General features: G+C 50.4%; 1 protein-coding gene across 7 annotated transcripts in view; it reads right to left on the bottom strand.

Moving 5' to 3' along the window:
* Positions 1-15,863, bottom strand: part of adgrl2b.1 (adhesion G protein-coupled receptor L2b, tandem duplicate 1) — a 162,994-nt gene that overhangs the window by 12,374 nt on the left and 134,757 nt on the right. For 5 of the 7 annotated variants that reach the window (XM_089130905.1, XM_089130899.1, XM_089130901.1 and 2 more), the window contains 2 exons: positions 13,912-14,008; positions 10,806-10,919 (listed from right to left, as the gene is read on the bottom strand). In XM_089130905.1, the coding sequence (XP_088987031.1) occupies positions 10,806-10,919; positions 13,912-14,008 (211 nt within the window). The remainder of the gene's footprint in view (positions 1-10,805; positions 10,920-13,911; positions 14,009-15,863) is intronic. The other 2 variants (XM_089130903.1, XM_089130904.1) reach the window with 1 other exon arrangement.

Raw genomic sequence — 15,863 nt, 5'->3', positions numbered from 1 at the left:
GTGTGTGTTACAGTGATTGTCCCGAGAGGACCCAGCGTGTGTTACAGTGAGTGTCCCGAGAGGACCCAGCGTGTGTTACAGTGTCCTGAGAGGACCCAGCGTGTGTTACAGTGTCCTGAGAGGACCCAGCGTGTGTTACAGTGATTGTCCCGAGCCGACCCAGCGTGTGTTACAGTGAGTGTCCCGAGAGGACCCAGCGTGTGTTACAGTGATTGTCCCGAGCCGACCCAGCGTGTGTTACAGTGAGTGTCCTGAGAGGACCCAGCGTGTGTTACAGTGAGTGTCCCGAGAGGACCCAGCGTGTGTTACAGTGAGTGTCCCGAGCGGACCCAGCGTGTGTTACAGTGAGTGTCCCGAGAGGACCCAGCGTGTGTTACAGTGAGTGTCCCGGGAGGACCCAGCGTGTGTTACAGTGAGTGTCCCGAGAGGACCCAGCTTGTGTTACAGTGAGTGTCCCGAGAGGACCCAGCGTGTGTTACAGTGAGTGTCCCGAGAGGACCCAGCGTGTGTTACAGTGAGTGTCCCGAGAGGACCCAGCGTGTGTTACAGTGTCCTGAGAGGACCCAGCGTGTGTTACAGTGAGTGTCCCGAGCGGACCCAGTGTGTGTTACAGTGAGTGTCCCGAGAGGACCCAGCGTGTGTTACAGTGAGTGTCCCGGGAGGACCCAGCGTGTGTTACAGTGAGTGTCCCGGGAGGACCCAGCGTGTGTTACAGTGAGTGTCCCGAGAGGACCCAGCGTGTGTTACAGTGTCCTGAGAGGACCCAGCGTGTGTTACAGTGAGTGTCCCGGGAGGACCCAGCGTGTGTTACAGTGAGTGTCCCGAGAGGACCCAGCGTGTGTTACAGTGAGTGTCCCGAGAGGACCCAGCGTGTGTTACAGTGAGTGTCCCGAGAGGACCCAGCGTGTGTTACAGTGAGTGTCCCGAGAGGACCCAGCGTGTGTTACAGTGTCCTGAGAGGACCCAGCGTGTGTTACAGTGAGTGTCCCGAGCGGACCCAGTGTGTGTTACAGTGATTGTCCCGAGAGGACCCAGCGTGTGTTACAGTGAGTGTCCCGAGAGGACCCAGCGTGTGTTACAGTGAGTGTCCCGAGCGGACCCAGTGTGTGTTACAGTGATTGTCCCGAGAGGACCCAGCGTGTGTTACAGTGAGTGTCCCGGGAGGACCCAGCGTGTGTTACAGTGAGTGTCCCGGGAGGACCCAGCGTGTGTTACAGTGAGTGTCCCGGGAGGACCCAGCGTGTGTTACAGTGAGTGTCCCGAGAGGACCCAGCGTGTGTTACAGTGAGTGTCCCGAGAGGACCCAGCGTGTGTTACAGTGAGTGTCCCGAGAGGACCCAGCGTGTGTTACAGTGTCCTGAGAGGACCCAGCGTGTGTTACAGTGTCCTGAGAGGACCCAGCGTGTGTTACAGTGAGTGTCCCGAGAGGACCCAGTGTGTGTTACAGTGATTGTCCCGAGAGGACCCAGCGTGTGTTACAGTGAGTGTCCCGAGAGGACCCAGCGTGTGTTACAGTGTCCTGAGAGGACCCAGCGTGTGTTACAGTGTCCTGAGAGGACCCAGCGTGTGTTACAGTGAGTGTCCCGAGCGGACCCAGTGTGTGTTACAGTTAGGGTTGGGAATCGTGAGAAATTTTCCGGTTCCGGTTCCGATTCCGGTTCCGCCAAACGATTCCGGTTCCGGTTCCCATTCAATTAAAAATATTAGTAAGAGAAAAATCCACAATCCTTTTCGTGTTTATTTCTTATAGTACTTGACAAATTAGTTTAACAGACTGGTAATGTAAACAAACTCAAAATATTATTAAGCAATCTTTGCAAAAAAAAAAAAAAAAAATATATATATATATATATATATATATATATAAGGAAATTAAAAAATTCTGCATTCTCTATAATAATTTAGACCTCTCCTTTATTGTATCTCCAACAGTGAAGAATACCCTCTCAGAAGGAGTAGAATATGCTTTAACACACATATGTGTGTAGAACAGATTATTTTTTAAAACGGTTTGAATGATTGATTTATAAAGACTTTACTTATTTCATTACTGGATAAATCGGCGCTCTAGCAGTTAATAAACAGAACTGCATGCGTCTTGCGGAAGAACATTGTTGCCGGAGCTACTTCTCTCTGTTTATGTCCATGACGAGTCACGCAGGCATTGGGCTACTCCGCAGCTGCTGCGATCCGCCGGCCAGTCTAAAGAAGTCCGAGTATTAAAGCTTATTACAGGCTTTACGTAGTGATTCAAGATAAGACAAAAACACGGTTTGAAAAAAAAAAATTATGATGTACTCGCTCATTGTATATATTTTGTAAATTCTGAACACAAAAAATATACGGACTGCATCTGTTTTGACCACTACCGTCAATGTTTACTCAAACTATAATCTCACTAATTCTGTAACGGAAATCATTTGAATATGTGAAACAAATAAATATTGAGACTGTGTGATTGTAAAGCAGTTTCATATCGACAACTGCTCTCTCTCTCTCAGCGCAAACAGATTTGAATGTAGGCTAGAGTGACTCGGCGGTCGGCGCGCGCAGCGTGCGTGTGTCTGTGTGTGACAAATGCAGCGCGTGTGAGAGCAAATCGCAACTTCAGTGGTGAAGTTTTTGTCATTTAGGAATAAGACGGCGTCTTCTACTCCCAGCACTTCGCCCACATGATGATATCGCATCGGCATCAGAACCGTTTTCGGAACCGAAACTTAGGAATTTTGCACGGTTCCGGTATTTTTTCAAAAACACAACCGGTTCTGGAAAAGAACCGGTTCTCGGTTCCCAACCCTAGTTACAGTGATTGTCCCGAGAGGACCCAGCGTGTGTTACAGTGAGTGTCCCGAGAGGACCCAGCGTGTGTTACAGTGAGTGTCCCGAGAGGACCCAGCGTGTGTTACAGTGAGTGTCCCGAGCCGACCCAGCGTGTGTTACAGTGATTGTCCCCGGACCGACCCAGCGTGTGTTACAGTGTCCTGAGAGGACCCAGCGTGTGTTACAGTGATTGTCCCGAGCCGACCCAGCGTGTGTTACAGTGAGTGTCCCGAGAGGACCCAGCGTGTGTTACAGTGATTGTCCCGAGCCGACCCAGTGTGTGTTAGTGAGTGTCCCGAGCCGACCCAGCGTGTGTTACAGTGAGTGTCCCGAGAGGACCCAGCGTGTGTTACAGTGAGTGTCCCAAGAGGACCCAGCGTGTGTTACAGTGAGTGTCCCGAGCGGACCCAGCGTGTGTTACAGTGAGTGTCCCGAGAGGACCCAGCGTGTGTTACAGTGAGTGTCCCGAGAGGACCCAGCGTGTGTTACAGTGAGTGTCCCGAGAGGACCCAGCGTGTGTTACAGTGAGTGTCCCGAGAGGACCCAGCGTGTGTTACAGTGAGTGTCCCGAGAGGACCCAGCGTGTGTTACAGTGTCCTGAGAGGACCCAGCGTGTGTTACAGTGAGTGTCCCGAGCGGACCCAGTGTGTGTTACAGTGATTGTCCCGAGAGGACCCAGCGTGTGTTACAGTGAGTGTCCCGAGAGGACCCAGCGTGTGTTACAGTGTCCTGAGAGGACCCAGCGTGTGTTACAGTGAGTGTCCCGAGCGGACCCAGCGTGTGTTACAGTGAGTGTCCCGGGAGGACCCAGCGTGTGTTACAGTGAGTGTCCCGAGAGGACCCAGCGTGTGTTACAGTGAGTGTCCCGAGAGGACCCAGCGTGTGTTACAGTGTCCTGAGAGGACCCAGCGTGTGTTACAGTGATTGTCCCGAGAGGACCCAGCGTGTGTTACAGTGAGTGTCCCGAGAGGACCCAGCGTGTGTTACAGTGAGTGTCCCGAGAGGACCCAGCGTGTGTTACAGTGTCCTGAGAGGACCCAGCGTGTGTTACAGTGATTGTCCCGAGAGGACCCAGCGTGTGTTACAGTGAGTGTCCCGAGAGGACCCAGCGTGTGTTACAGTGAGTGTCCCGAGAGGACCCAGCGTGTGTTACAGTGTCCTGAGAGGACCCAGCGTGTGTTACAGTGTCCTGAGAGGACCCAGCGTGTGTTACAGTGAGTGTCCCGAGAGGACCCAGCGTGTGTTACAGTGAGTGTCCCGAGCGGACCCAGCGTGTGTTACAGTGATTGTCCCGAGAGGACCCAGCGTGTGTTACAGTGAGTGTCCCGAGAGGACCCAGCGTGTGTTACAGTGTCCTGAGAGGACCCAGCGTGTGTTACAGTGAGTGTCCCGAGAGGACCCAGCGTGTGTTACAGTGAGTGTCCCGAGCGGACCCAGCGTGTGTTACAGTGATTGTCCCGAGAGGACCCAGCGTGTGTTACAGTGAGTGTCCCGAGAGGACCCAGTGTGTGTTACAGTGATTGTCCCGAGAGGACCCAGCGTGTGTTACAGTGAGTGTCCCGAGAGGACCCAGCGTGTGTTACAGTGTCCTGAGAGGACCCAGCGTGTGTTACAGTGTCCTGAGAGGACCCAGCGTGTGTTACAGTGAGTGTCCCGAGAGGACCAAGCGTGTGTTACAGTGAGTGTCCCGAGCGGACCCAGTGTGTGTTACAGTGATTGTCCCGAGAGGACCCAGCGTGTGTTACAGTGAGTGTCCCGAGAGGACCCAGCGTGTGTTACAGTGAGTGTCCCGAGAGGACCCAGCGTGTGTTACAGTGATTGTCCCGAGCCGACCCAGCGTGTGTTACAGTGTCCTGAGAGGACCCAGCGTGTGTTACAGTGATTGTCCCGAGCCGACCCAGCGTGTGTTACAGTGAGTGTCCCGAGAGGACCCAGCGTGTGTTACAGTGATTGTCCCGAGCCGACCCAGCGTGTGTTACAGTGAGTGTCCCGAGAAGACCCAGCGTGTGTTACAGTGATTGTCCCGAGCCGACCCAGTGTGTGTTAGTGAGTGTCCCGAGCCGACCCAGCGTGTGTTACAGTGTCCCGAGAGGACCCAGCGTGTGTTACAGTGAGTGTCCCGAGAGGACCCAGCGTGTGTTACAGTGAGTGTCCAGAGCGGACCCAGTGTGTGTTACAGTGATTGTCCCGAGAGGACCCAGCGTGTGTTACAGTGAGTGTCCCGAGAGGACCCAGCGTGTGTTACAGTGAGTGTCCCGAGAGGACCCAGCGTGTGTTACAGTGTCCTGAGAGGACCCAGCGTGTGTTACAGTGTCCTGAGAGGACCCAGCGTGTGTTACAGTGAGTGTCCCGAGCGGACCCAGCGTGTGTTACAGTGAGTGTCCCGAGAGGACCCAGCGTGTGTTACAGTGAGTGTCCCGAGAGGACCCAGCGTGTGTTACAGTGAGTGTCCCGAGAGGACCCAGCGTGTGTTACAGTGAGTGTCCCGAGAGGACCCAGCGTGTGTTACAGTGAGTGTCCCGAGAGGACCCAGCGTGTGTTACAGTGTCCTGAGAGGACCCAGCGTGTGTTACAGTGAGTGTCCCGAGCGGACCCAGTGTGTGTTACAGTGATTGTCCCGAGAGGACCCAGCGTGTGTTACAGTGAGTGTCCCGAGAGGACCCAGCGTGTGTTACAGTGTCCTGAGAGGACCCAGCGTGTGTTACAGTGAGTGTCCCGAGCGGACCCAGCGTGTGTTACAGTGAGTGTCCCGAGCGGACCCAGCGTGTGTTACAGTGAGTGTCCCGGGAGGACCCAGCGTGTGTTACAGTGAGTGTCCCGAGAGGACCCAGCGTGTGTTACAGTGAGTGTCCCGAGAGGACCCAGCGTGTGTTACAGTGTCCTGAGAGGACCCAGCGTGTGTTACAGTGATTGTCCCGAGAGGACCCAGCGTGTGTTACAGTGAGTGTCCCGAGAGGACCCAGCGTGTGTTACAGTGAGTGTCCCGAGAGGACCCAGCGTGTGTTACAGTGTCCTGAGAGGACCCAGCGTGTGTTACAGTGATTGTCCCGAGAGGACCCAGCGTGTGTTACAGTGAGTGTCCCGAGAGGACCCAGCGTGTGTTACAGTGAGTGTCCCGAGAGGACCCAGCGTGTGTTACAGTGTCCTGAGAGGACCCAGCGTGTGTTACAGTGTCCTGAGAGGACCCAGCGTGTGTTACAGTGAGTGTCCCGAGAGGACCCAGCGTGTGTTACAGTGAGTGTCCCGAGCGGACCCAGCGTGTGTTACAGTGATTGTCCCGAGAGGACCCAGCGTGTGTTACAGTGAGTGTCCCGAGAGGACCCAGCGTGTGTTACAGTGTCCTGAGAGGACCCAGCGTGTGTTACAGTGAGTGTCCCGAGAGGACCCAGCGTGTGTTACAGTGAGTGTCCCGAGCGGACCCAGCGTGTGTTACAGTGATTGTCCCGAGAGGACCCAGCGTGTGTTACAGTGAGTGTCCCGAGAGGACCCAGTGTGTGTTACAGTGATTGTCCCGAGAGGACCCAGCGTGTGTTACAGTGAGTGTCCCGAGAGGACCCAGCGTGTGTTACAGTGTCCTGAGAGGACCCAGCGTGTGTTACAGTGTCCTGAGAGGACCCAGCGTGTGTTACAGTGAGTGTCCCGAGAGGACCAAGCGTGTGTTACAGTGAGTGTCCCGAGCGGACCCAGTGTGTGTTACAGTGATTGTCCCGAGAGGACCCAGCGTGTGTTACAGTGAGTGTCCCGAGAGGACCCAGCGTGTGTTACAGTGAGTGTCCCGAGAGGACCCAGCGTGTGTTACAGTGATTGTCCCGAGCCGACCCAGCGTGTGTTACAGTGTCCTGAGAGGACCCAGCGTGTGTTACAGTGATTGTCCCGAGCCGACCCAGCGTGTGTTACAGTGAGTGTCCCGAGAGGACCCAGCGTGTGTTACAGTGATTGTCCCGAGCCGACCCAGCGTGTGTTACAGTGAGTGTCCCGAGAAGACCCAGCGTGTGTTACAGTGATTGTCCCGAGCCGACCCAGTGTGTGTTAGTGAGTGTCCCGAGCCGACCCAGCGTGTGTTACAGTGTCCCGAGAGGACCCAGCGTGTGTTACAGTGAGTGTCCCGAGAGGACCCAGCGTGTGTTACAGTGAGTGTCCAGAGCGGACCCAGTGTGTGTTACAGTGATTGTCCCGAGAGGACCCAGCGTGTGTTACAGTGAGTGTCCCGAGAGGACCCAGCGTGTGTTACAGTGAGTGTCCCGAGAGGACCCAGCGTGTGTTACAGTGTCCTGAGAGGACCCAGCGTGTGTTACAGTGTCCTGAGAGGACCCAGCGTGTGTTACAGTGTCCTGAGAGGACCCAGCGTGTGTTACAGTGAGTGTCCCGAGAGGACCCAGCGTGTGTTACAGTGAGTGTCCCGAGAGGACCCAGCGTGTGTTACAGTGAGTGTCCCGAGAGGACCCAGCGTGTGTTACAGTGAGTGTCCCGAGAGGACCCAACGTGTGTTACAGTGTCCTGAGAGGACCCAGCGTGTGTTACAGTGTCCTGAGAGGACCCAGCGTGTGTTACAGTGAGTGTCCCGAGAGGACCCAGCGTGTGTTACAGTGTCCTGAGAGGACCCAGCGTGTGTTACAGTGAGTGTCCTGAGAGGACCCAGCGTGTGTTACAGTGTCCTGAGAGGACCCAGCGTGTGTTACAGTGATTGTCCCGAGAGGACCCAGCGTGTGTTACAGTGAGTGTCCCGAGAGGACCCAGCGTGTGTTACAGTGTCCTGAGAGGACCCAGCGTGTGTTACAGTGAGTGTCCCGAGAGGACCCAGCGTGTGTTACAGTGAGTGTCCCGAGAGGACCCAGCGTGTGTTACAGTGATTGTCCCGAGAGGACCCAGCGTGTGTTACAGTGAGTGTCCCGAGAGGACCCAGCGTGTGTTACAGTGAGTGTCCCGAGAGGACCCAGCGTGTGTTACAGTGAGTGTCCCGAGAGGACCCAGCGTGTGTTACAGTGAGTGTCCCGAGAGGACCCAGCATGTGTTACAGTGAGTGTCCCGAGAGGACCCAGCGTGTGTTACAGTGTCCTGAGAGGATCCAGCGTGTGTTACAGTGTCCTGAGAGGACCCAGCCTGTGTTACAGTGAGTGTCCCGAGAGGACCCAGCGTGTGTTACAGTGTCCTGAGAGGACCCAGCGTGTGTTACAGTGAGTGTCCCGAGAGGACCCAGCGTGTGTTACAGTGAGTGTCCCGAGAGGACCCAGCGTGTGTTACAGTGAGTGTCCCGAGAGGACCCAGCGTGTGTTACAGTGAGTGTCCCGAGAGGACCCAGCGTGTGTTACAGTGAGTGTCCCGAGAGGACCCAGCGTGTGTTACAGTGTCCTGAGAGGACCCAGCGTGTGTTACAGTGAGTGTCCCGAGAGGACCCAGCGTGTGTTACAGTGAGTGTCCCGAGAGGACCCAGCGTGTGTTACAGTGAGTGTCCCGAGAGGACCCAGCGTGTGTTACAGTGAGTGTCCCGAGAGGAGCCAGCGTGTGTTACAGTGAGTGTCCCGAGAGGACCCAGCGTGTGTTACAGTGTCCTGAGAGGACCCAGCGTGTGTTACAGTGTCCTGAGAGGACCCAGCGTGTGTTACAGTGAGTGTCCTGAGAGGACCCAGCGTGTGTTACAGTGTCCTGAGAGGACCCAGCGTGTGTTACAGTGAGTGTCCCGAGAGGACCCAGCGTGTGTTACAGTGTCCTGAGAGGACCCAGCGTGTGTTACAGTGAGTGTCCTGAGAGGACCCAGCGTGTGTTACAGTGAGTGTCCCGAGAGGACCCAGCGTGTGTTACAGTGTCCTGAGAGGACCCAGCGTGTGTTACAGTGAGTGTCCTGAGAGGACCCAGCGTGTGTTACAGTGTCCCGAGAGGACCCAGCGTGTGTTACAGTGAGTGTCCCGAGAGGACCCAGCGTGTGTTATAGTGAGTGTCCCGAGAGGACCCAGCGTGTGTTACAGTGAGTGTCCCGAGCGGACCCAGTGTGTGTTACAGTGATTGTCCCGAGAGGACCCAGCGTGTGTTACAGTGAGTGTCCCGAGAGGACCCAGCGTGTGTTACAGTGTCCTGAGAGGACCCAGCGTGTGTTACAGTGAGTGTCCCGAGAGGACCCAGCGTGTGTTACAGTGAGTGTCCCGAGAGGACCCAGCGTGTGTTACAGTGAGTGTCCCGAGAGGACCCAGCGTGTGTTACAGTGAGTGTCCCGAGCGGACCCAGTGTGTGTTACAGTAAGTGTCCCGAGAGGACCCAGTGTGTGTTACAGTGATTGTCCCGAGAGGACCCAGCGTGTGTTACAGTGAGTGTCCCGAGAGGACCCAGCGTGTGTTACAGTGTCCTGAGAGGACCCAGCGTGTGTTACAGTGAGTGTCCCGAGAGGACCCAGCGTGTGTTACAGTGAGTGTCCCGAGCGGACCCAGCGTGTGTTACAGTGAGTGTCCCGAGAGGACCCAGCGTGTGTTACAGTGTCCTGAGAGGACCCAGCGTGTGTTACAGTGTCCTGAGAGGACCCAGCGTGTGTTACAGTGAGTGTCCCGAGAGGACCCAGCGTGTGTTACAGTGAGTGTCCCGAGAGGACCCAGTGTGTGTTACAGTGAGTGTCCCGAGAGGACCCAGCGTGTGTTACAGTGAGTGTCCCGAGAGGACCCAGTGTGTGTTACAGTGAGTGTCCCGAGAGGACCCAGCGTGTGTTACAGTGAGTGTCCCGAGAGGACCCAGCGTGTGTTACAGTGAGTGTCCCGAGAGGACCCAGCGTGTGTTACAGTGAGTGTCCCGAGCGGACCCAGCGTGTGTTACAGTGAGTGTCCCGAGAGGACCCAGCGTGTGTTACAGTGAGTGTCCCGAGAGGACCCAGCGTGTGTTACAGTGAGTGTCCCGAGAGGACCCAGCGTGTGTTACAGTGAGTGTCCCGAGAGGACCCAGCGTGTGTTACAGTGTCCTGAGAGGACCCAGCGTGTGTTACAGTGAGTGTCCCGAGAGGACCCAGCGTGTGTTACAGTGAGTGTCCCGAGAGGACCCAGTGTGTGTTACAGTGAGTGTCCCGAGAGGACCCAGCGTGTGTTACAGTGAGTGTCCCGAGAGGACCCAGCGTGTGTTACAGTGAGTGTCCCGAGAGGACCCAGCGTGTGTTACAGTGAGTGTCCCGAGAGGACCCAGCGTGTGTTACAGTGAGTGTCCCGAGAGGACCCAGCGTGTGTTACAGTGAGTGTCTCGAGAGGACCCAGCGTGTGTTACAGTGAGTGTTCCGAGCGGACCCAGCGTGTGTTACAGTGTCCTGAGAGGACCCAGCGTGTGTTACAGTGAGTGTCCTGAGAGGACCCAGCGTGTGTTACAGTGTCCTGAGAGGACCCAGCGTGTGTTATAGTGAGTGTCCCGAGAGGACCCAGCGTGTGTTACAGTGAGTGTCCCGAGCGGACCCAGTGTGTGTTACAGTGATTGTCCCGAGAGGACCCAGCGTGTGTTACAGTGAGTGTCCCGAGAGGACCCAGCGTGTGTTACAGTGAGTGTCCCGAGAGGACCCAGCGTGTGTTACAGTGATTGTCCCGAGAGGACCCAGCGTGTGTTACAGTGAGTGTCCCGAGAGGACCCAGCGTGTGTTACAGTGAGTGTCCCGAGAGGACCCAGCGTGTGTTACAGTGAGTGTCCCGAGCGGACCCAGTGTGTGTTACAGTGTCCTGAGAGGACCCAGCGTGTGTTACAGTGTCCTGAGAGGACCCAGCGTGTGTTACAGTGTCCTGAGAGGACCCAGCGTGTGTTACAGTGAGTGTCCCGAGAGGACCCAGCGTGTGTTACAGTGAGTGTCCCGAGCGGACCCAGTGTGTGTTACAGTGATTGTCCCGAGAGGACCCAGCGTGTGTTACAGTGATTGTCCCGAGAGGACCCAGCGTGTGTTACAGTGATTGTCCCGAGAGGACCCAGCGTGTGTTACAGTGAGTGTCCCGAGCCGACCCAGCGTGTGTTACAGTGAGTGCTGCTCGGACCAGGACCTGCAGGAGACGCGGCGCTGCACACCAGGGTTTCCGCCAGAAGGTTGTTATAGCGGCTGTTAGTGTCGTGAGGCCTGAGGAGAGGGTTAGTTAGCAGATAGTTGCCCGTCATTCCTGTTGAATAGATAAAGAGAGGAGTGTGAGATAAGAAGAAGAGAGCTTGAGGAAAACAGAGCAGAAGAAAACAGAATTACATGAGGCGATGGGAGAGTGCATCAGAAGAGCAAACTGTTGGCAGCTCTCATATTTCAGACATGTGAAAAGAACCAAATGCTGTACTTGGACAGTAATATCTCCATTATTCACTAGAGCTGATATGTTTGACTTTACTGGTGTTAAAAATGTCTCTGTTTACAGCATGCAACCGTTCACTGTGCCAAATTACAGAGGAATATTTTTAGATTATACTTGTCTGAGTGAATGAGGCATTTATAATGCACTTTCATATGTACTACTGTACACTCAAAGCACTTTACAATCATGTATCTCTCAGCATCTCTCCTCAACACCAGTGTGAGCATCCACTGGGATGAGCTACAGGAACATAGGTTCTGGAGACTAGGCAAGGCACCCGGTGTTAGTCTGCGTTTCGGTTGAGCAGATCACGAGTGGACGACACTAAACACAGCCGTAAACGGGGTTTAAGAGGCTTTGAGCTTGTCCACTTTCCACCAGAGGGAGTAGAAAATACATTAGACCGGATTGCTTTCGTACTGTAAACGCTCATGTGACCGAATGTGTTCAAACAGCCACTAAAGACCATCTTCTCTCCGTCTACTGATCTAATGGGTAACATTATGAGAAGAGCGATAGCCAGACAGGGTTTAAGTGCCGACTGGCGACCCAAGATTGGTTTAAAGATGAAAAATGTATCAAACACAATATCAAAATCAAACTCAAAACTCCGTTCGGCTGGTCTTGAGACTATCACAGCAGAAACTAAAGCTGAAGCTCTGTGTGTTTTTCTGTCATCTCCGTTCGTCTCCATGTGTAAATTGCACGAGCTTATTTTGTTCATTACATCGAAAGATGTGAAAAAACACTACTTTTAGTCAAACATAAACCCTCCCCTTGAAGAAATCAGGACAGAAGTGTGCGAAAGTGGACAAAAGTGTGAAAGTGGTGAAAGTCTCTCGTCTGCTTGTGATCCGATCCACCAAAACGCATTTTAGTAGCGAGAGTACACTCTGAGAGCAGCAAAGACGACTGGAGAAGCCGAGCTCGTCCTGCATCATAGCAGAGCATGAGAATGACTCAAACACACACTTGAGCTCTCGCTCAGTCACCACTGATGCTGTGTCAAGAGCTGGACATCATCCTTTCATCAGCAACACTAGGCAGAGCCTAAATCCTTTCTAAAATGTGAGTCGGAAAAATAACCAAGTGACTATTTGCACAATGAGAGTCGTCTGGTCCCACTAGAGCCTCACTTGATCTGCACCCGTCCCAATGCAATGAAAATCAAACAATAGCATCAAATTAAGCATTTAAAGCCACACATTGTACTATTCATAGTTTGCAAGAGAAGTCACACCCATAACCAGGCTTTCCTCCACTGACCACCACACATTTATAACTGGGCAAGATATTAAAGTCCACATTCAATCTATACCTTATAATTGCTGCAAACTAGGGTTGTCACGGTACCAACATTTCAGTTCACTTTATTTTACAGCACATTTAACTCCCAAAGGAAGCACTGGGAATAAAAGGTAACATGGGTTATGGTTAGGGGTTAGTACATAGTTATTACCCAGTTATTGTAATTACTATAATAAGGGCATAGTTTGTACATGGGGAACAGCACTGTAAAATAAAGTGCCAGAAGTCAGTCAAACTTTGTGGTTCTTAGTCCCAGTTTCAGTACCAGAGCAAAAACTGTTCAATTAAGCACAAAAAAGCTTTGTCTCGTCCATTGCTCATCACTGAAGTTTCTCATATGTTCCCATGGTACAATTAATCTCTTACTTACATCGTGTTTATACACGTTTGTTGGTTATAATAAAAGGATTCCCGATGGGTTTTTAGCGGACTCTAACTAGCTTACAGACGAGCACCTCTGATTGGCCATTGCTCACGGCTATGATTGTGATTGGCTGTAAAGAGAAACCCGAGAGCGCTGAAAACAAACAGGAACGAGAGCGTTTGGAAGCAGATTGAGTACAGTTACACAGTAAACATACTGATTTAAAGCAGAAAGAAATGCTGTAGAAAAAGAAAGAGAATTGTACTGGTAGATTTGACAACCCCAGTGCATGCAGAACAACACAGAATTTACACAACATTGCTTGTTAAGTCTTCATAGAAAACCATTATAAAGAAAACGTTGCATTCATCTTCTTGGCTCACCTGCTCGCTTGTACAGTATACATCATTAATAAATTGACTTTGATCTTATAACAACACTGGTTTAGCACATTAAGGCCATTTTAACAGTGATTTTCATGTTAAGTGTTTTGGTCCCGCTGTTTTTACTGACTAAAATGCTTCAAGGGATACTCCACTTTTTTTGGAAATAGGCTCATTTTACCACTCCCTCAGAGTTAAACTGTTGAGTTTTACTGTTTTCGAATCCATTCAGCCGATTTCCTGATATCAGTAACCAGACAGTTTCTGGCCCCATTGACTTCCATTGTTTCCTACTATGGACGTCAATGGGACCAGAAACTGTCTGGTTTCTATCTATTCGTTGTTAAAACATTTAGGAAGAAAAATTGTATAATGCATTTTAACGTAATAACTTATGAAAAGATATAATGGATTTAGATTTTAAATAAATGCGATGTTCTCAAAGTGGATATGTATAAAACTATTTTATCTGTTTTCATATATATCAGCAATTTTTATATTGCATCAGCTAACATCCTCACTTCAGCAGTCTGTATGTACATCCTCAATTTCCTTAATAATTAAGTAAATTGAGGATAATTACATAAGCCAAACCCTATGGTGAGATACAAGAACAGCTTTCTCATAACATCAGACTTGCAGTGAACATGCAGAAAGGCAAGTAGTGTGTGTATATGTACAGTAGTGTGTGTATATGTACAGTAGTGTGTGTATTTGTACAGTAGTGTGAGTATATGTACTAGTGTGTGTTCCACACCTTGGTTTAGTGTGGAAGTGCTGTTGATATCTCCGGAGATGAAGGAAGACTCGGACTGTTTCCTCACGGTGTCGTTCCACATCCTCCTGATGCGGCTCTGTGGTGATACACACACACACACGTTCAGTGTTTAATACAGATAATATTCCTGCTCTTAAATCACACACTAAACCCTTAAATAAAGCACTATTTGAGGGACAGCCATCTGCAGTGGTGTCCAAACCATAGTGGATGTTATCGATTGCACTCATTCAATCCCACAATGCAGTGCAATGACGAGTGTACCCTCAACAGCTGCAGAATACCCATAATGTCTTGCCGAGTGAAGTCGTGCCGAGTGAATTCCCGTGTCTTACCAGAAGATGCGCCTCCATTTCCCAATCGCTGGTGCAATGTGGGTACAGCGTAATATCACACAGGTGTGAACTCTGTTATACCGGATTATTAAATTGCTTAATTAAGGTTTTATACATAGTGTGTAAAATGTGTGTACTTTATCAGAGTATTTTTATTTGCTTTTTCATAAAAACTTCCTAAAAACATAGTTACTCATTCTTTGGAACAGAAGAAATAAGATTGAATCGAGCGGATTGTTTTCAATAATGTTAAATGTGGACTGATCACTGATCCGGTCGGGGAAAAACTTCTGCTTACAACTCACTGAAATGTTCGAAAACAAACTGAGAAAAGTGTGTTAATCATATAGAGTTATAATGCTGTTAGTGTAAATACAAATTATATTAAGGTTATGACTGTCAGTTGTTTGTGACGCACAAAAAAACAAAACAAAATTGGTCTCATCTGCTCACCCAAGCTGCATTTATTTGATTAAAAAAAAAAAAAAAAACAGTAATATGTGAAATATTATTATAATGTTAATCATCTGTTGTATGTGAATATCTAGTAAAGTGTAATTTATTCCTGTGATCAAAGCTGAATTCCAGCATCATTACTCCAGTCTTCAGTCACATGATCCTTACTCTAATTTATAACTCTAATATGAGGATCTGATGATCAAGAAAGTTAACATTTATGATTATTATCAATGTTGAAAAAAGTTGGATAATTTTTTTTTTTGAGGATTCTGTGATGAATGAACGTTCAAAAGAACAGCGTTTATCTGAAATAGAAGCTTCTGTAACATTAAACGCTACCGTTCAAAAGTTTGGTATCAATTTTTTTTGTATCATGTGACTGAAGACATGTGTAATGATGCTGAAAATTCAGATTTGACCACAGGAATAAATCACACTTTACTAGATATTCACATAGAAACCGGTTGACTAACATTGGAATAATATTTATACAAACAATATCATTTTTTTCTAGCCTGGCATGCCAGACCTACATCAAGATGTTAGGTCTGGAAACTCTTCATTGACGGGGCTCAATCCGAGGGGCGGGATAAACAGTTGTGTTTCAAATTCTCTCTGCACGCAATTGGATAGTGCTAAAACCAATCAGAGCAACGAAGGTGACGTACTCAGCGGAGCAAGTTGATATATTAAACTTTTACCCTATCCAATCCATAGCTGTCAACATTGAACATTGAAAATAAGGGAGATTTCCCGGAATCCATCCCCAAAATAAGGGATTTTTTTATTTTTTACACGACCCACAAACTTTAAAAATAAAACACTAATCATTAAATGTCTAAAGAGTTTATAACTAGACTACATGTGTGTGAGAGAGAAAGAGACAGTATGTCAGTGTGTGTTTGTGTGTATGAGAGAGAAAGAGACAGTAGTGTGTCATTAAAAAAAATAACATCATAGAGAATGTTTAAATACTAATATCAGCTTACGAGGGAAACGGAGGCGGAGTAGTGGTGCTTAGTGCGGAGTGGTGGAGATGATTCGGGAGAGGTCTGTGCACCACAACCGATCAGAGCGCGCGTTGACACGGAATAAAGCCTTTGTCCTCGACGACAAAATGACAAGTTGATCGTCAAG

Source organism: Pimephales promelas, chromosome 5, assembly GCF_988280905.1.
Source record: "Pimephales promelas chromosome 5, fPimPro1.hap1.1, whole genome shotgun sequence".
In the NCBI taxonomy this organism is placed as follows: domain Eukaryota; kingdom Metazoa; phylum Chordata; class Actinopteri; order Cypriniformes; family Leuciscidae; genus Pimephales; species Pimephales promelas.
Note: the sequence above shows the minus strand (reverse complement) of the source record. Positions and strands in the feature narration are given on the sequence as shown.